The sequence below is a fragment of the Loxodonta africana genome, chromosome 14 (assembly GCF_030014295.1).
Source record: "Loxodonta africana isolate mLoxAfr1 chromosome 14, mLoxAfr1.hap2, whole genome shotgun sequence".
Classification (NCBI taxonomy): domain Eukaryota; kingdom Metazoa; phylum Chordata; class Mammalia; order Proboscidea; family Elephantidae; genus Loxodonta; species Loxodonta africana.
This window is the reverse complement of record NC_087355.1, coordinates 41,626,886-41,648,912: the sequence shown is the minus strand read 5'-3', so window position 1 is coordinate 41,648,912 and position 22,027 is coordinate 41,626,886. Positions and strand designations below refer to the sequence as shown.

At 38.4% G+C, this 22,027-nt stretch overlaps 1 protein-coding gene across 1 annotated transcript in view; it reads right to left on the bottom strand.

Moving 5' to 3' along the window:
* The window catches only part of NECAB1 (N-terminal EF-hand calcium binding protein 1), a 162,530-nt gene that overhangs the window by 14,566 nt on the left and 125,937 nt on the right, over window positions 1–22,027 (bottom strand). Inside the window, exons 7-9 of the mRNA XM_003408247.4 lie at window positions 19,106–19,227; window positions 15,569–15,645; window positions 10,867–10,920 (exon numbers count right to left, since the gene is read on the bottom strand). Coding sequence (XP_003408295.1) covers window positions 10,867–10,920; window positions 15,569–15,645; window positions 19,106–19,227 — 253 coding nt within the window. The remainder of the gene's footprint in view (window positions 1–10,866; window positions 10,921–15,568; window positions 15,646–19,105; window positions 19,228–22,027) is intronic.

The window sequence follows — 22,027 nt, the reverse complement described above, 5'->3', positions numbered from 1 at the left end:
CCATTTCATGTGAAAAATTACTGTTTGTTAAATACCAATTATTTTGTGGGCACTACTTTTTTTTACTTTAGGCACTTTGTATGTATTTAACAAACACTCCTACTTTGTGCCAGGTAAACACTAGGTACTAGGTTCTGGGTATAGTAATGGATCAAGACAGAATTCTTGCCCTCATGGGTTTTAGTGAGGAAATAAATCAGGCATGAGAACTATGTCTAGGAAGTAACTTTGGGTATGGTTACTGACATGTAAAACTGACTATATATGTAAAAAAAAAATCTACTAAATATTATAGGGAACTGTACTGCCAAAGAAATCTTGAGCCCAGTCTTAAAATTCTTTGATTGTTTAAGCCTTAAGATAATATTTAGCACTCCAAATTTATATGAGCAGGAAACAGTGACTACTATGTAGCACCCAAGGAAGGTAATACTCCCGAACGGGCTATTTCAGACGTGGCCATAGGGGATAATGCACCAGGAAGAACCTTTCAAAAGAACAGTGGACAGCAGAGTTCCTTCTGGAATGGAGATCCACTGTCTAATCAACGAACTTTCTCCTTTGAAAAATACCTTCTCAGCATGAATTCATCACTGCAGTGGACCCGTGAATGCTGTGTGTTTCCCATTAGTCCCTTTTCTGAATAGCAGTCTTTATGGCAGTTATCCTGGCCCAGTTTTATCACTGTATACTTGCAGTATGTGTGTGTGTATAGTGAGATGAGGCAGATAACTGAACTTTTGTTCATATGTTTGTCACATCTCAAGGGACTACAGCCTGACCTTACAAAAAGGACTGAGCATCACCTGGATTTTGAGCAACAAGCAGTAATTGAAGGAATCTTTGGGTGGTTTCCCTGGTAGAAGAGTCTAAGTGTATTTTATATATGGAAGAAGGGGTACCAATGAATACTTGATGACCAGAAAGTGGACTGTGGCAGAGACTCCAATGTGTTCACCAAAATCATTCTCTCTTCTTTTAGGTACACAGCTAACTGTGTATTGATAAGTTCTTACCAGTAGAATATGAGCAGAAGTGCTCTGTAACACTTTTAAGTCAAGACTAAAAAAGGAGGTTAGCTTCCACATTCTCTTTCACTTCCTATTCTGTTGGTAGGATGAAGACCTCCATTAGGATTGGCAGAGCTACAAGATGACAGGATCCTGTGTCCCTGAATCACTACGTGAACTGTTTACTAGGCAAGGGACATAATTCATTGTGTTAGAATTACTATACATTTTGGGTATAGCCTACATACCCTAATGAGCTCAACAATTTTAACTGAGAGTTCTTTTATTTCCCTTCAGGCCAGAGATCAAGAGTCAGTAGATACAAGCCCATAACTGTTATTCTAAGGTTCTGTGACAGAACAATCAACCTCCTTTGTGGCTCTCCTAGAGTCCTGGTTCTAATATCAATAACTAAGTAGAATTAAATTTAATTTCTGCTGAAATAACTGTAGACATGTTCTTTTCACAATCTGCAGAGACTACTTGGTCAGGTATATATAACTAACAATGACTCATACGATTCTCATGGTTTTTCATGATGAGATATATAAATATATTAACCTATTCCACCATTGATAATTACTGCCAATTAGAATGTGAAAGGTGGAAACAAAGGAGAAAGATTGGTAGTTGGAAAACATGGCCTTAGTGATAAAAATGACTCCAGAATCACACGATAGAATTTTGCAAGACCAACAACTTATCCGTTGTAAATACTTTTTTTCAACAACATAAACAGTGACTATACATATGGACCTCATTAGATGGAATACACAGGAATCAAACTGACTATATTTGTGGAAAGAGACATGGAGAAGCCCAATATCATAAGTCAAAACAAGGCCAGGGGCCCACTTTGGAACAGACCATTAATTTTCAAATGCAAGTTCAAGTTGAAGCTGAAGAAAATTAAAACAAGTCCACATGAGCCAAAGTACAACACTGAGTATATCCTGCCTGAATTTACAAACCATCTCAAGAACAGATTTGATGCACTGAATACTAATGACCAAAGATCAGAGAAGTTGTGGGATGACATCAAAGACATCATACATGAAGAAAGCAAAAGGTCATTAAAAAGACAGGAAAGCAAGAAAAGACCAAAATGGATGTCAGAAGAGACTCTGAAACTTTCTCTTGAACATAGAGTAGCTAAAGCAAATGGAAGAAATGATGAAGTAAAAGAATTGAACAGATTTCAAAGGGTGGCTTGAGAAGACAAAGTAAAGTCTTACAATGAAATGTGCAAAGGCCTGGAGTTAGAAAATCAAAAGGGAAGAACATGCTCAGCACTTCACAAGCTGAAAGAACTGATGAAAAAATCCAAGTCTCAAGTTGCAATACTGAAGGATTCTACGGGCAAAATATTGAACGACCCAGGAAGCATCAAAAGAAGATGGAAGAAATATGCACTGTCACCGTATCAAAAAGGATTGGTCGACATTCAGCCATTTCAGGAGGTAGCATATGATCAAGAACTGATGGTAATGAAGCAAGAAGTCCAAGCTGCACTGAAGGCACTGGTGAAAAACAAGGCCCCTGGAATTGATGGAATACCAATTGAGATTTCAACCAATGGAGGTTAAGACCAGAAGCACTCATCATCTATGCCAAAAAAATTGGAAGAGAGATACCTGGCCAATGGACAGAAGAGATCCATATTTGTGCCCATTCCAAAGAAAGGTGATCCAATAGAATGTGGAAATTATCAAACAATATCATTAATATCACACGCAAGTTAAGTTTTGCTGAAGGTATTTCAAAAACAGTTGCAGCAGTAAGTTCACAGGGAACTGCCAGAAATTCAAGCTAGATTCAGAAGAGGAGATAGAACAAGGAATATCATTGCTGATGTCAGATGGATCTTAGCTGAAAGCAGAGAATACCAGAAAGATGTTTACCTGTGTTTTATTGACTATGCAAAGGCATTTGACTGTGTGGATCATAACAAATTATAGGTAACACTGCAAAAAATGGGAATTCCAGAACACTTCATTTTGCTCATGCGGAAACTGTACATAGACCAAGAGGCAGTTGTTTGAATAGAACAAGGGGATACTGAGTGGTTTAAAATCATGAAAGGTGTGCATCAGGGTTGTATCCTTTCACCATACTTATTCAATCTGTATGCTGAGCAAATAATCCAAGAAACTGGACTATATGAAGAAGAACGGGGTATCAGGATTGGTGGAAGACTCATTAATAGCCTGTGTTATGCAGATGACACAACCTTGCTTACTGAAAGTGAAGAGGATTTGAAGTACTTACTGATGAAGATCAAGGACTACAGCCTTCAGTGTGGATTATACATCAACATAAAGAAAACACAAATCCTCACAACTGGACCAATAAGCAACATCATGATAAATGGAGAAAGTATTGAAATTGTCAAGAATTTCAGTTCACTTGGATCCACAATCAATGTCCACAGAAGCAGCAGTCAAGAAATCAAATGAAGTATTGCATTGGACAAATCTGTTGCATAATACCTCCTTAAAGTGTTAAAAAGCAAAGATGTCACTTTGAGGACTAAGGTGCACCTGAACCAAGCCACGGTATTTTCAATCACCTCTTATGCATAAAAAAGCTGGACAATGAATAAGGAAGATCAAAGATGAATTGATGCATTTGAATTTTTGTGTTAGCAAAGAATATTGAATTTGCCATGGACTGCTAGAGGAATGACCAAATCTGTCTTGGAAGAAGTACAAGCAGAATCCTCCTTAGGCAAGCATGGCGAGACTTCATCTCACAAACTCTGGACATATTATCAAGAGGGACCAGTCCCTGCAGAAGGACCTTATGCTTGGTAGAGGGTCAGCAAAAAAGAAGATGACCCTCAATGAGATGGATTGACACAGTGGCTGCAACAATGGGCTCAAACATAGCAACGATTGTAAGATGGCACAGGACCGGACAATGTTTTGTTCTGTTGTACATAGGGTCACTGTGACTCAGAACCAACTCGACGGCACCTAACAACAACAGCATTCCACCATGGTGTCCCTTAAACTCTTTGCCGTTGAGTCGATTCTGACACCAACCCTATAGGACAGAGGAGAACCGCCCCATTGGGTTTCTAAGGAGTTGCTGGTGGATTCAAACAGCTGTTCTTTTGATTAGCAGATAAGCTCTTAACCACTGTGCCACGAGGGCTCCATGGAGTTTCTAGGGGGTACATACTTGGCTGCTAACTGAAAAGTTGGTGGTTTCAGTCCATCCAGAAATGCCTTGGAAGAAAGGCCTGGAAATCTACTTCCAGAAAAAATCAGCCATTAAAAACCCTATGGAGCACAATTCTACTCTGACACTCATGGAGTTGCCATGAGTTGGAATTGACCCCATGAATTCTGGTTTTGTTTTATTTTGCCACCATAATTCTTTAGTCTGAAGGTCATTCTTATGTGATTCAATACTATAGACTTCAACAATGACCATAAGGGATCAGTAAACTTTTTCTGTAAAGAGTACGATAGTAAATATTTTAGGCTTTGTGAGCTATAAGGTTCCTGTCAGTCCTCAACTTTGCTGTCACAATGTGAAAGCAGCCATAGACAATACATAACAAACGGGTGTGGCCATATTCCAAAATATCTTTATATACAAAAACAAGCAGCAGGCTGTAGTTTTCCTTTCCTGGTGCTAGAGGATGAAAGACCACAGAGTGCAGAGCTGAATCAGCAGATTCATCCCAGTTGAGGCCCCAGACATATGAGTAAGTCCAGCCAAGATCTGCTGCTATTCATAAGGTTTTCACTGGCTGATTTTTTTAGAAGTAGACTGCCAGATCCTTCTTCCTAGTCTGTCTTTGTCTGGAAGCTCAACTGAAACTTGTCCACTGTGGGTGACCCTGCTGGTATTTGAATACCGATGGCATAGTATCCAGCATCACAGCAACACGCAAGCCCCCACAGTATGACAAACTGACAGATGCATGGGTGCATCAGGATTGGAGGAAGACTCATTAACAACCTGCAATATGCAGATGACACGACCTTGCTTGCTGAAAGTGAAGAGGACTTGAAGCACTTGCTGACAAAGATCAAAGACTACAGCCTTCAGTATGGATTTCACCTCAACATAAAGAAAACAAATATCCTCACAATTGGACCAATAAGCAAAATCATGATAAACAGAGAAAATATTGAAATTGTCAAGGATTTCATTTTACTTGGATTCAAAATCAACACCCATGGAAGCAGCAGTCAAGAAATTAAATAATGTAAACCATAGTGTTTTCAATCATCTCATATGCATACGAAAGGTGGACAGTGAATAAGGAAGACTGAAAAGGAATTGATGCCTTTGAATTGTGGTGTTGGCAAAGAGCATTGAATATACTGTGAACTGCCAAAAGAATGAACGAATCTGTTTTGCAAGAAGTATAGCCCGAGTGCTCCTTAATGGTGAGACTTCGTCACACATACTTTGGACATGTTATCAGGAGAGACCAGTCCCTGGAGAAGGACATCATGCTTGGTGAAGTAGAGGGTCAGCGAAAAAGAGGAAGACCCTCAACTAGATGGAGTGACACAGTGGCTGCAACAATGGGTTCAAACATAACAATGATCATGAGGATGGCACAGGATCGGGCAGTGTTTCATTCTGTTGTGCATATGGTAGCTATGAGTCAGAACAGACTAGATGGCACCTTACAAGAACAGCCAGGATCAGCAAGGCTGACGTGAAGCTGAATAGAGATGCCTAAGAGAGGCCAGCTGAGACCAGAAGAACCTCCTAGTTGATCCCAGCCTGAAGTGGCTACCTGTAGAATTGTGGTTATTGTTTTAAACCAGAAATTTTGGGGAGGTTTGTTACACAGCAATAGCTAACTGATTCATCCACTTATATACCGAGATGTGAATTGATTTGGAAAAATTAAACTCTTGGCTTCCAGATTTTACTTTGCAATCCAAACAAAACATGTCTTTCCCCTCTTTTCCTCAGGCATTACACAAAGAAATCAGTTTATGAGGCCCAGATAATCTGCCTAAATTTGATGACTCTTCTGACAAGTGGAGCTTTTAGAATCATGGGTAATTGAAGATAGACCTTTTGAGATGCAGAGAAAATCCTTCAATTTTCTGTGCTGCCCAAGTGAAGGCAAGTCATGAGTTTGGGATTTTGGAGAAGAGGTGAAGGAGTCCTCACATCTTAATGAAATTTCTATATGTCTCTTGTGTCAGGTATACAGCCTGAAATCTGGATAGCCAGCCCAGAGTATTCTTTCATGGTAGAAGGTCATAGTGCTCTGTTTTTGTTTCTCTGGTTGAAATGTTGTTATAATGGAATTATAGTGTAATATTCAGAATTTCTTAGGCGGAAAGTGCTGTGTAACTGTGAAGAGCTAATCCAGGTTTACAGAATAATATTGGCCGGCAACATTACCTGGGGTTACATTTGTCATAGAATATTTCTTATACACGGTTCACTTTTTTTAACCTCAGAGACATGTTTTAAATGCAACATATTTTTTTCATGTTATCTGGTTCTATTTACTACATTTATAACCGTGTTCCAAGTATATCTTCAGAGACATCATAAGCATTTCTGGTGTGCTCTAATTAAATCTCTGAAAAGTTACTGCAAAGCAATATTATGTTTTAATAGTCCCTGACATAGTAGTTGGCAACAGCCCCCAAAACTCTTAAGAGCGTATGGAAGAACTGACTTACTTCATAAAATGTTATTCATAGGTTTGGCGGCGGGTGGTGGGGAGAGGAGAGGCAGAAAGCAGTATTAGATTTACAGATTGTAATTGTATGATAAGCAATTCTACTCTATGCAAAATAACGTGGTGAAAAAAAGTTCCGTTTTTGAAAAGCTGAAGAATGTGCTCAAACCTTTTAAAATTACCTTGACTTTTAAAAAACCCCTTCTGACTGCAGAACATATCTGGAAAATGATCATCTTTTTCCAGCAGTCTTGTGATAAGAAGCGCCACACAAGGCATACAATGGCTCCAGGCAAAAAGGATTTGAGTGGATCGATATACCTGGCCGGATCCAATGTGTGGTCTGGCTGCGGCAATTCCTTTCAAAAATCAGATTGACCTTTCATATTTCATATCCACTTTGTGGTATTTGACAGCTGGAAGACAACAAATTATCCCCCAAATACTGATGTGTTCATGAGTGTTGGACTTTAGCTCTGGCTTATCTCTGGTGTACGTTTATCTTCCATTTTATTTTAGCAAGATCAAACCGGGGATTCCTCAGCCTGCTATGTCTTTATAGTTGCTTGTTATAAATCATTTGGAACATTTTAATATTTCATCGTAGCTCCTTATTTATAACTGTTCTTTCAGTATAGAGTTAGAACAATTCAATATATTAAAATATAGATAAATATTATTTTTTAAAACTCCTACTTATTTTTTCTGGTTTCAGCTTAAATATTTTGTCCTTCTGCAAGCCTTCCCTGGACCCCTAAATTAGGCTCAATCTCTTTAAAAAAAAAAAAAATTTTTTTTTCTCTTTACCATGCAAATTTGTACTTCCCTTATTATAATCCTCATCACATTTTATTGTAAACTTTGTTTTGTTGCCCGTGTTTTCTTCTAGTCTGTCTTCTAGCCTGTCATGTTCACCGCTTTATCTCCAGCTCCTCTCTCAGGCCCTAGCCCATAGTAGGTGATCAGGAGTTACTTGTAAAGCAAACAAATGAAAGACGTTTCTGTTTTTAGCTATTGGCTCTACTTAAACTCCCTTTAGTAAAATTTATTTATATTCTGTTTATTCCTGAAAAGGATTTGAGATGGCTTTGCAAATCTCTACAGTGCTGCACAATTGTTAGATGTTCTTTTATCTATCTCCATCATCCATCCTGTCCTTTCCTTCCTTCTTTCTCCTTCAATTTGTTGTTTTTAGGTGTTACTGAGTTGTTCTGAACTCAAAGTGATCCTATATACAGCAGGACAAAACACAACCTGGTCCTACACCATCCTCTCAATCGTTGTTTGAGCCCATTTTTGCAGCCACTGTGTCAATCCATCTCTTTGAAGGTCTTCCTCTTTTTCAATGATCCTCTAATTTACCAAGCATCTCCTTCAATATCAAGGGGTATAAATGAAAAATAATTGACTTCACTCTTACCATATATGTGGCCCTGAACAAGTTACTTAATCTTTCTCATCTTAAGTCTTTTGATACATAAAATTAGAATAAAACCAAACCTGTGGCCATCGAGTCAATTCCAACTCTTGGCAATCCTATAGGATAGAGTAGAACTGCCCCATAGGGTTTCCACGGAGTGGCTGGTGGATTCAAACTGCTGACTTTTTGGTTAGCAGCCGAGCTCTTAACCACTATTTATATGATAGAGCTGGGGGAACTAAATGGAATAATGTATGTAAAGATCTTGTGTCATAAGTACTCAATAAATACTACTTCTCTTACTCCAGTCTGGGAAAAAAAAAGATTAAATAAAAAAAAGAAAGAAAAAGAAATCACATCCTAGACTCATCATTTCATCATTATGCAATGGCTCATGGCCCAGAAAAATCTAGGTATGGCAGCCTCCAGAATTCGGGACTTTTTTATTCACCTGTAAAATGGAGCTAATGATGGTACCACCTCTGGGGCTATTGTAAGGATCAAATGAGTTATACGTATGTGTGCTTAGCACAACGCTTGGCATATACCAAGGGCTCAGTAAAGGTTAACTTTTGAAAAACAGAAATAATCAAAATATATTCTTTGCTTCTTGCTATGGAATTTATTTTTCAAATCTATTATGCAGTCACTAATGGAAATAGGAAAAGAAAAATGCCTCTAGAGTCAATGGATTCTGAAACTGGTTTTGGTTACCAGGATAAATCACTGAACACATAGTATTCCTCTAAAGACAGGAATGTGGTCTGTGTTAATTCATCAGGAATCCAGCATTTTAAAGTAGTAGATTTTGGTGGGAAGGTGAGAGGAGAGGGGTGTCAAGTGCTAGCTTGTATGAGTGCTATGAAATGACAGTGGAATATTGTTTTGGTTATTCTGAATGTAGGATGTTTTCTAGGAATGCATGTACTACCACTAATGAAAAAATACTACTTTTAATGACAAATATTTTATTGGTATATCTGAAGAAATAAAATAGTTCAAATTTATTACCATATGTCTATTTCCAAAGAGCATAATTATTTTACTTTTACTCATGGTTAAAAATACTTAAGGAATATCCTTTCCTGATTCGTGTTTTAAAATAATATTGACCACTAAAGCACCTTGCCCACTCCTAGTTAGTACTTCTACGTGCTCCGGAATTAGTAATTTTTTGTGTGTTGATAGATCTTTGAAAATTGACACTGGTTACTCTCCCCTGTCTGGGACCAGAGAATGGAGCTGTTTGCCACCTTTCATAAACAATCCTTAGATAGTTTTTCTCCCTCATGGCTGGAGGAAGATAATAGTCTTACGTTAGGAAATTACGTAAGGGCAGACAATTGGATCCCAATATTAGAGAAGCTATGATCACTTTTCTGGGCTGTAGTACAATTTTCCCATTAACATAAACCTAGGAGATGATATAGAAACCCTGGTGGTGTAGTGATTAAGAGCTACAGCTACTAACCAAAAGGTCTGCAGTTCAAATCCACCAGGCATTCCTTGGAAACCACATGGGGCAGTTCTACTCTGTCCTATAGGGTTGCCAGGAATCCGAATCCACTCAACGGCAAGGGGTTTGGTTTTGGCACAGGAGATGATACAGATGCAAGATCACAGTATGCTCCACAACCCCCTCCTCCACCTTCCTACCAAAATCTACCACTTTAAAATTCTGGAATTCTGATGAATTAACACAGACCACATCCTTGTCTTTGGAGGAATAAAAGCACTGAACATGTAGTGAAAATATGGCTTATATCGTATTTATAGAATTCTAATTTTAACGGCCCTTACTAAGCTTTATCCAAGAATCTCCCACAGCTTCCTCTCTAAGACTCCTTTATGCTTCGAGTTTGGACAGGTGGGCAGGGCCTGACACACAGGGCAGGTCTCACCTCCTATCATATAGTCAGTGCCTGTGAAGTATGTGCTCGATACAGAAATAAAAGTTATTTCCTATTTTTGTTTCATGCCAATGTGAGTGATCCTCCACAATCTATGAAATACACAGTTAAGGTATTAAAATATTAAGAAAAAAATGAGTTTCCATAGATTTTTAAATCTAAATTTTTAAGATTTTTAAGTCCAAATTCACCTAAATGTAATTGCAAACATCCAATTTACAGAAGACACTATAAATAAAGTAAAATAATAAAGTGTGTACTGTTTTTCAATTAGTTAATTTTTTCACTAGGTTCAACTTGCTGCATCTTGAGGTACCTATTAGGATCACTCTGTCCATCTTGTTTTCAATCTCTGTACATCAGCACTGCTCTGGATGAACTTTTTTTCCATAGGGATGTAAATATTCCCTTTTCTCTAGACATCAATTTATTCTTTGAAAAATGATTTCTGAGTATCTACATGGTGCCTGGCTCTGGGCTGAATGCTTTCAGCTCAGGTGCAACCTTCAGCCCAGTGGAGTCTACAAGGTGTGTTTATGATACACTTGGAATGCTGCTCTTCTCTGCCAGTCATATTTGTTCAACTATTCTAAAACTCACTGATTTACACATGTATAAACTTTTCATTTTTTTCCCATTACATGCTAGGTGCCTTCACAAAAACCCTGTGAAATGGGTACTCAGTTTCCACAAATCACAATTTAGAAAATCCTACTTACCCATGCAAAAATGAATCATGCCATGTATTACTCACTGTTTCATTTTTCTCATTGAGATTGTAATTCATGTGAAAAAATGAAATCATGTTTTTAAAGTATATTTCTAAAAATTTGACCTAGAAAAAGTACTTACAGATTTAGTATTCCCTTCAATAACTTCTTCTTCCAGTGGTTCAAGTTTGAGATCCTTTGTTTAGAAGAAGAAATGTGGGGAAAACCAGAAATTAGCTAATTAAAAGAAACACTGCATATTTGAATGGTAGCTCTTTTATGGCACACTTTGAACCAAAGGAATGTCATTATTTAAAAGGAGATGAAAGAATTCTGATTTTTCTCATGGTGCTCTCCCACTAGAGACTCTTGGTACCCATTTATCAGTTGTAAGGAGCCATTTCAGATGTGTTCTATTTGTTATTGCTTTACATTTACTTCACTGATACCATTAAAACAGAGCAAAGTCAAGTGAAGAAAGGCTCATACCAAAGCACAGAGGGGAAGGAAAGGGAGGTAAAAATAAAAGTTAGAACAACTAGGCTTAACAGGTTGATTTTCTTTGCTGTGGGTATTGCCACAAGTCTACATTTCTTGGGAGATTATGACAGACATTAGTGACACTGCCATAATGTATAGCCAAAAGAACATGAATTAGAAAGTAACTGAAAACTCCACTACTGATATTCAGAAAATATGAAGGGCTCTTAAACAGCCCCTAGAACTTTCTGTGATGACCGACAGATAATTCTAATGTCCCCAGTGAAATCAATTACGTAATCTCCAAGGACTCCATTCTGTGAATATAAATCCTAGCATTTCTGCTAGGTGAGGAATATTTACAATAATTCCTTCAAATAGATAATAAATTGAGAGTCAGAGAAAGTCAGACTATCTGAAACAACTTCAAGCTGCTAATAACAGATCTATATAGATCTATTGTGCTGTCCTCTTGTGGTGGAACTTCTCTGGGCTTCAAAGTCAGTGTTCCCTTGCTTTAAGTTCTCTGTCCCCAGGTCTTTACTTTGCTGGCTCTTTCTTGTCTTTCACACATCAACTCAAATATCACCTCCTTAAAGAATCTTGTTAAAGAGACCTTCCCAGACCAACCACCTATCTATCCATACCCCTATATCATATTACTCTACTTTTTCTTCATAGCACTTTTCACTACCTGAAATTATCTTGTTTCATGGATTTTTTTTTTTTTTGGTCTGTCTCTCCAAAAGCCAACTGCTGTATTCCCACTGCCAGAATAGTACCTGGCACAGAAATACACAATAAATGTTAACTGAGTAAATGAACAGCTGGGTGAATGCCCCATCTAAATAACAGCTTTTCTGTAGAGGCAAAATGATATAATGCTTACAGATGTAAATTGAAAATCAAAAGGTACTCCACAAATAAAAACTGTTAACAGTAGTAACCCCCTTGACTATTCCTTCCCTGACACCAACTCAGGTACGCTCTCAGTCCTACCTTCTCTGATCTAAGGTGAGAAAATATAAAACAAATTGTAGGAGTGTGATGTCCTTAATTACATTCCTTGGAGTGAGGATGTTCTATGAGCTGATGACACACTGAGAGCTTGGTGAAGAATGAAGAGGTTTTTCATGTTGTTGTTGTTTTGTTTTAAAAATTAAGGTTTTTTCTGCAGAGGTCAAGGAAAACATGAGATGTAACCTCAATACACACCTAGAAAAAAAAGAATGCCTGAAGAAACTTGCAGAAATTGCACATGTAATCTCCCCCCACCCCACATGACTAATATTGGGCTTTGATTTACAGTGCAGCCAGGATTTAGCATACATACTTAATGGAGAGCAAGGATAACATATGTTTCACCCCAGGTGCACTTCCTTTTAATGGGAAGATCAAATCCAGTGCTAACAACTGCAGGAGACAAGGTAGTAAGCGGTGAGATGACACGCACTTAGCCACTGTTTAGTAATTGGGTAGTTTTTCTCTAAAAACCCAATTCAGCACAATATAGAATAAGTTGTAGAAGAAAACTGAACTTGCACTGTTCTTCCATTCATTTAGACAGTTCATGCTGAGCCACACACAGCTGGAGCTCATGCTGAAAACCATCACATTGTGCTTTCAGCAAACCCCTTAGACACTGTCCTCAAAATTAAACCCTTTCATAGGAAGGGAGAAAAAAGTCTAGGAAATAAAGAGACATGATGATGCTTTATTTGATGTGAAGTTGGAAAAAATGTTTCACCTAAGTTTGAGCCATTCCTTTAAAAATAACTATATAAATTTAAGACACCAAATAAAGACAGGTCTGCCAAGAGCTCCAAAACCATTTTTAAAAGAGGTTCAATCTAAACTTAATGACTAAATCCTTATGTTTTAACAAAGTTTGATTTTCATATAGATTTTCATTTTGAGGCCTTCCAACACTGAAAAACTAATTTCCATAGCCACAATTTTGCCTATGCAAAATCTTTCTAGTCTCAGATTACGTATTAATAAAATAAGGAAGGAGGAAAGCTGATTTTCAGCAAGCTTTTTGTTAAGTATTTGCCCCTGCATGTGGTCAGCGTAAATTTAATAAATGAAGTCTCGATGGCAGAGGAACCAAAACTCTTCAAGGTTGCTTCCTTTGGACTTGGTTCTTCTTTCTACAGAATCTCCTTTTCAGAGACCTTACCCATTCTCCGGACCTGAGGTTTTATCTTTCTGAAGATGGCTCTTAAGACCTTAATTGGTTGGCCAGGCATCTCTTCTGCTAAAATCTGACTGGATATTGCTGCCTAAGGGTCCTATTGTACCTTGAAACTCAGACATCTACAACAGCAGTTCATTTTCTCACCTCACCTCACAAATCGTCACTCTCTTTCCTGTATGTATACTATATATAATTCAACTCCTATTTGAGTTTCCCTTGTCCTTCACCCACTATACCAATTCAGTGGGCCTGTTGACTTTTGCTTCAAGTCTTTTCAAATCAGCCATTTTCTTTTCACTCATTAGTCCAGGCCCATCGGTTGCAATACCTGATCCCAGTAGGTTCAGGTATAAATATGATCTTTTAATGCCTTTTTCTGAACTGGCTTTGGTGACTCTGAGCCTATTCTTATTTGGATCCATTTTGCATTCCTGCTGCCCTGTTTAATAAAAAAAAAATAGATCTCTTTAATTATGTCACTTACCTGTTGAAAAATAATAAATGCCTCTTGTTGTCTCTGAAGACAAGTCCAAATCCCTTTGTCCCTTGACCTGGCCCCCATCTGTCTGTATAATCTTATTTTTTGGTACTTCCCTAAATAAGAGCTTCTCACCAGGCTGGCCTACTTAACCTTTACTCCTGCGAAAGTCCTCTCCAGCTGCTCTTTGCATACTCAAATTTTACTTTTCCATGGCATATATTCGTTCATTACCTGACCAGCATTTATTTCAATGTTAATGACATTACATTTTCCTTTCCGGGAAGTGTCTCTTCTCCTTTTGATACAGTCCTCTGGAATTATTAACCAAGGTGTTTTCTCCTCCCCTAGCTGTGACCCTAGCTAGTCTAACCAGGCTCTCCCTCCTGGGAAGTAGAATTTTCAGCAGAATGCCAATACACTGGAAATGGTTGGAACTCATTTACTCCAGGCGAGGCAACCTGAGAGATGGCCAAGTATTTCTTGCTACCTAGATCTCTGGAGTTATCTATCTTCTTCCCATTCCTTAATCCAGTTCTCCAGACTGTCTGATGATACTGTAAACACTCCCATATTCTTCCAGAGAGAGACTCTTTTTTGATTAAATTATAGAGATAATTTTGGCTGCTTGCACATTGAAAATTTCTAATTAAGTCATCATTTTTAAGGCTCAGCTTATGCTTTTCCTGCCACATGAGGTCCTTACTGAGCACCCTTGCTCACATGAGGTCCTTACTGACCACCCCTGCTCACATGAGGTCCTTACTGAGCACCTCTGCTCACAGTGATCACTCCCTCAAGTGAACATCTATAGATTCTAGCACCTGTTCCACTCCTTTGGCATGTCTCAGTCAGTCAGCAAGGATTTATAGAGCATAAAGAACGAACCCGGTTCCATGAGACCACATTTTCAAAAATATGTTAATAAATTAAAAAAAAAAAAAAGAAATATACTTTATCTTTAAAGGTAGACTGTAAGTTCTACAAAGTCAGTGACACCGTCTCAAACATAAATGTGCCTTCCTTGGCATGTAGAAAAAACATATTTTTTGTTGATTGGCAAAGGCTGCCCCTAACATCAAAGCTGTACAGGGGGAATATCACTATAATAACAGGAGTATTTGCTACTGATTGATTTACTCAATAAAAATACACAGAAAATGACTAGAAACATAAAATAGAGTTTTGAAGAACTTTTCTTCACATCCCAACATGCTCATTCACCGAGGAGCTTTAATGGCAAAAATCATGTTAATATGCTAATTTCTAAAAGTTGGGAATGCAATCTCATATTTTAGAATATCACACAGCCACTTCCCAGAATCAGTTTGGAGTATTTCCAAGACTTCAACCAGGTTATCCCTAAGAGCTGTCATTAGCATCATTCAAGCACACTGCCACCTAGGCCACTGACAACCTAAGGGTCAGGCAGCACAGTAGATGTGTTTAACTTTCAATCCCACATCTTATTTTAAACATAACTGAGAGGGGAGGGGAGAACTAACATGAGCTTCTTTCTATATGCACTTTAACAAACAAAATCACATAACTGCCAAGCAGCCATCTGCAGGATAGCTGGGATCCTGGCTGTTACTGTATCCATGCAACATTCATGGATATTGGGGCAATGAGGAATATAGGGCCAGAAACTGTTGAAACATCAGAGAGAAAAGAAAAGGAAGCACCCACCTTCTTCTCCAGCCTATCAATTAATTTCTGGAGTCTATTTATCTGGGTCATCCACTGGTTGTCTTCTTCTAATAAACCTTGTAGGACAGAAAATTATGAGGGTGATATGTTAACTCTAGACAGAGCAGACATGTTAGATATCTCAGAGCTCTCCCCTTACCCTGAAGGAAGAGTACAGTGTCATTGTCTAGTTCACACATTTTTTAAAACATATTCACATGAATACTTTCTAAGTACTGATTTCCATAGACCCATCCCAGCAGGTTCATTTTCACAAGCCTGTGTTTTATGCTGTTGCCTGTACTGGCCTTTGCTATTCAAAACAACAGATTCTGCTGAGCTATTTTTACCACCCCTTGAGGGTGGTACATGTGTATAAAGGAGCCCTGGTGACGGAATGGTTAATCACTAGGCTGCTAACTGAAAGTTTGGAACCCACCCAGCTGCTCCAAGGGAGAAAAAACCCAGAGATCTGCTTCTGTAAAGATTACAGCCTAGGGAACCCTATGAGGCAGTTCTACTCTGTCCTATAGGGCCATTATGAGTCAGAATTGATCAATGGCACACAATAACAACAACATACATTTATATATAAAACAAATATAAATTAAATGAGAATATAAATACAAGTGTAAACATAAATATATATAGACACACAGCGGTGCCTACCACCATATTAAACGCTATATAAATCCTCCTGCTATTATTGTCGGTGTTATTATCAGGCAAAAGTGCAAACAGAAGAGTTGTGGGCTGAGCCCCTGAACAAACATCCTGGCATCCTTGTGAATCCTCACTGCAGCTTACCCAAAATGCTTTCAACAGGCATTCGCTGAAATAATATGACTTAATATTTCTTGTTATGGCGATGTGATTGAATTCAAGACTACAAAGCCTTGCTTTACCTTTCAGTGCAATGAAGGCAAAACTTAAATCACAGTGAGTAGTGCTTTACATCAGAATTCACTTCTCCACCTGCCTTTTGGGGGCAAGCACCTCTCAAAACTCACCAAATGAATTATGATGCAAACAGCCACAAAGAAGTGACTGCAAAAAAGGAGAAACGGGCTGCTTTAGGAAAATATATTATAAATGTACAGGTAGTCCCTGATGTACAACATATTTGAGTTACGACAAACCACACTTAGGACCGTAGTTTTTTTTTTTTACATTTATTATTAGTAATATAGGAAACCCTGATGGTATAGTGGTTAAGAGTTTGGCTGCTAACCAAAAGGTCAGCAGTTTGAATCTACTAGGTGCTCCTTGGAAACCCTATGGGGCAATTCTACTCTTTCCTATAGGGTCACTATGAGTTGAGATTGACTCGATGGCAGTGGGTTTGGGTTTATCAGTAATATGTATTACATACAATGCTGTGGCATGTAACTAGTGATATTTATATGTAATGTTTCCAACCACAGAAAACAAAGATCAGATGTATAAAGATACTGATAATAAAAGGCAGTAATAATGAAAATTAAAAAAAACAATTTATGACTAGTCCTTGGAACAGAAGCCCATCCTAAGTCTGGGCTACCTGTATAAACAAATTTATGCACATTTTTTAATTCACAAATTAGTTAACATATTTTGATTCTGGTTGTTCCTTAAAGGATTTAAGGTGGCTATCAAAGGTTTTTTATCAAAGGATCAAAGGATCACATCAAAGACACATCAAAGCAGCCCTGGCGGTACAGTGGTTAAGAGCTACAACTGTTAACCAAAAAAGGTCAGCAGTTGGAATCCACCAGGCACTCCTTGGAAACCCTCTGGGGCAGTTCTACTCTGTCCTACAGGGTTGCTATGAGTCATACTCAACTTGATGGCAGTGGGTTTTTTGTTTGTTTTGGTCACATCAAAGGCCCTTGGAAGGATATTTGGGATTGAATATTGTTTCTAACTGATTAGAGTAGAAAGAACACTCTAGATTTTGCTTCAGGAGCCTAGCATTGTCATTTTCTAGTCACATGTGGTAGACTGTATTATTGTTCCCAATTCTTCACTTTCTTCCTGTTATAGAATCATATGTAGACGCTTCTTCCCCTGCGACTTTGCAGTACCCCCTACTACAGAGGGTGGAGTACATTTCCTCTCCCCATTGTTACTGGGTTTGACCATGTGACTCATCTGGCCATTAGAAAGTTAGCAGAGGAGATGCATGCAGTGGATTTAAACGTGCTTGTGTGATTTGGGTTGTGCTTCTGACACCCACTACCCCGCTAGGAGGAGTAAACGCTTCTGTGGTCAGTGATCCCACAAGCAGGATATGCAGGAGTAGATCTGAACCCAACCAACAGCCTGAACCAAGTTTAGCTGAGATCACTCAATCGCAATCAACCATAGACCCACGAGAGAGCTAGAGAGAATGTTTGCAGTTTTAAGCCTCTAAGATCTGAGGTTATGTGTTTCACAATAAAAGTGGACAAATAGTGTGGACAAATCACTGTTCTGGTCTTCAGTGGGACATGAAAAAAAAAAAAAAACTTGTTGCTGTTAAGTCAATTCTGACTCATAGTGACCCTACAGGACAGAGCAGAACTGCCCCATAGGGTTTTTAAAGAACAGCCGGTGGATTGGAACTGCTGATCTTTTGGTTAGTAGCTCTTAAGCACTATGCCACCATTTTATCAGCTGTTGTGATAAAATAAGACAGTGTTCAAGAAAGTACTTTGAAATCTTGCAAGTACAGTCTATGTAAATACAGGCTATAGTTAGTATTTTGATATTCTTAAATGTTGCATATTTAAAGATTCATTTGTGCTAAAATGACATGCTCAAGTGATATAGCTATATATATGCATGCACATATATATGTATACTTTATAAAGAGACTGATATTTAGCAATATGAGTTTGCATATTTCAAATTTATTTTAAAATAATTATTATAAGTGATAATTGTTAAAAATTTAATAACCTAAGAATTATTAGTAAAGGTTAAGTTCAACATATCTTATGTTACATTAACCAGAAAACCAAACCTGTGGTTACGGAGTTGATTCCAACACATAGCGACCCCTATAGGACAGAACAGAACTGCCCCAAAGGCTCTCCAAGCTGTAATCTTTACGGAAGCAGATTGCCACATCTTTCTCTCTGGTGGCTGGTGGGTTTGAACCACCAACCTCTAGGTTAGCAGTCCAGTGCTTACCCACTGCGCCGAAAGGGCTCCTCTATGTTTCATGACATACTTTAAAAACCTCAGCTATGACTTTAATCCAATCGTGAAAGGAAACAGGGATTCTTTTCCTAAATAGAACTAGGGATCTAGAGCATAATAAGGTAAAGCTTTTGCTTTCCTAAGAACGGGATTTCCACACGGCCTATCTTTCACGTATTTGCTAATAGAGACACTTTCTTCCTCTTCACCCTGCACAACTGCAAGGGTTCTGGCAGAACTGACGGACAGGATTATCACCCCAGCACTTAAGACCTTGTGTTCTTTACAGCTTCAGTTTCATTCTGTTACTACTGCTGCTTTAGGTGCTATGCTTTTTTTTGTTTTTAAATAAATCAGAGTGAAAATACAAATTACCTGGACCACTGATATTAAACTGAGGGCTGTTGGGGGAGAAGCTGTTGTGTCTCTGGACTCGGCGGCTCGATCGTTTTCCAGGCCATTGAATAGACAGGACTTCCGGCTTGGTTGGCCCTTGCCTTGAACAAAAGAGATAGCATTTAACCTCAATGTCAGGGCTTCAGTCTATTGCCTTAAGGAACAGCTCTTCAAGCTTCAGTCACAAATATTTTCTAGTGCAGTGGAAAGAAAACAATGGGAGTTACAGCTGCTTGCAAATATGCCCCAAAGCCCTTAGTGAATTGGGAACTCTGTGAATATGAGGAAGAGAATCGTGGGCTTTCTTTTTTCTTAAAATTAACAAGTCAGACTAAAAACTGTACCTTAGCCTGTATTATAAGGAAAACATCCTCCTTTTGTTGGAAACTACCAATGGAAAAAACATTTATGTGTATGCCGCTGTTTTGTTTAGTTTCAGAACACCTGTGAAGTTTTCTTTTTAATTCAATTTGAAAAATCAAAGCTATACATTCATATATTTTTTTTAAATTCTAAAAATAATATTTACGGAAAGTTTATTTCAACAAACAGGGAATCCCTCCCCTCTACCCCCATACCATGCCATGCCTCCCTCCCATCACCCACATAGGGAATACTTTTTTTTTTTTAATAATATTTTACTGTGTTTTTGGTGAAAGTTCACACAGTATATTAGATTCCCATTTAACAATTTCTACACAAATTGTTCAGTGACATTGGTTACATTTTTTTAAATATTTTTTACTGAGCCTTAAGTGAACGTTTACAAATCTAGTCAGTCTGTCACATATAAGCTTATATACACCTTACTCCATACTCCCACTTACTCTCCCCCTAATGAGTCAGCCCGCTCCCTCCTTCCAGTCTCTCCTTTCGTGACAATTTTGCCAGTTTCTAACCCTCTCTACCCTCCTATCTCCCCTCCAGACAGGAGATGCCAACACAGTCTCAAGTGTCCATCTGATACAAGTAGCTCACTCTTCATCAGCATCTCTCTCCTACCCATTGTCCAGTCCCTTCCATGTCTGATGAGTTGTCTTTGGGAATGGTTCCTGTCCTGGGCCAACAGAAGGTTTGGGGACCATGACCGCCGGGATTCCTCTAGTCTCAGTCAGACCATTAAGTCTGGTCTTTTTATGAGAACTTGGGGTCTGCATCCCACTGATCTCCTGCCGTTGGTTACATTTTTCACAATGTGTCAATGCTCTCATTATTTTTGTTCTGGCTGTTGCATTTCCAATAATCTAGTTTCCCTGCCTCCTTACCCTTCCATCTTTGCTTTACAGTAATTGATTGTTTGGTCTCATCAAGATGGTTTTTTAAATGGAGCAGAATACTCATGGGTGATATTCTTTATTTTATGAGCCAATCTGTTATCTAGCTAAAAAGTGGCCGCAGGGTATAGTTTTGGTTCAAGGTTTAAAGGGTATCTCAGTGCATACTCCAGTCTCAACCGGTCCAGTAAGTCTGGACTTTCTAAGAATTTGAGTAGAGAAAACACTTTTTAACAGGTATTTATTTTGGTATTTACGTTCATATTTGTTATAACATGCTGAAATTGCTATTTCTTTACTTTTCAGTTCTATGCCTTGTCTATTAACTTCCCAATATGGAAAGCTCAGGCCAATGATAAAAGTGTGTGCTATAAAGAAGGCCCAGGAAGGCTGTTCAAAATGACCTGATTCAGCTGGAGCCAAGTCTTTTGTCTCTATTTATTTATTTTTTCTTGGTTGGAAAGCGAACCTGATAGCTGGGATTCCAATAACCATCTTGGACTATGAAGCTACCTTGAGAATAGACACGTGCACTTAAGATGTGAAGAAGACAAAAGGTCCATGATAAATTTGTAGAGCAGTCATACTTGCTTTAGACTGGCCACCACCACATGCACTTAAGATGTGAAGAAGACAAAAGGTCCATGATAAATTTGTAGAGCAGTCATACTTGCTTTAGACTGGCCACCACCACATGCACTTAAGATGTGAAGAAGACAAAAGGTCCATGATAAATTTGTAGAGCAGTCATACTTGCTTTAGACTGGCCACCACCAGACTTCTTTAGTAGGAGATAATAAACCCTTATGTGTTTAATCCATTGTTACTTGTTTTTTCTTATACGCAGCTGAATCTAGTATTAATTTACTTATCAAAAAACTTCCTTTATTATCAGCATTCCCGCCTGTGTTGGATCTCTTCTTTTTAACTGGATTCCATTTTTCTCTTAGCTTACTCCTTTGTCTTGGTGGAAAACCAAATCAGTTGCCATTGAGTTGACTTTGACTCATGGGGTCGCCATGTATAGCAGAGGAGAACTGTGTTCCATAGGGTTTTCAGTGGCTGTGATCTTTTGGAAATATGTCACCAGGACTTTCTCACAAGGTGCCTCTGGGTGATATTGAACCTCCAACCTTTTGATTAGCAGCTGAGTGCTTAGCCATTTGTGCCACCCAGGGACTAATTGCTTCATAAGAAATGGTGCACCATGAGAAGTTTAAAATTCGTGAGATATCGAAGCCGTATCAACACATCTTTATTTTATCCTCCTATCTCAACTGATGGTTTTGTAAAGAATTCTAGGTTGCAAATCATTTTCTTTCAGAATTTTGAAGGAATTCCACCATTGACTTCTAGCTTTCAGTGTTGCTATCGAAAAAATCCAGTGTTTTTTCTTGATCCTTTGTATCTTCTTGCTGGAAGATTTTAGTTACTTCTCTTCGTCACCAGTATTTTTTAATTTTATGCTGGCATGCCTTGGTGTTGGGCTTTCATTATTCATTGCAATGGGCTCTTGGTCTGTTCTATAAATCTGGAAATCCATGTCCTTCAATTTTCTTGAATTATTGCTTTTATAATTATCCCCTTTTTTCTCTTTTCAGAGCTGTTTTTTCAATTATTGAATCCC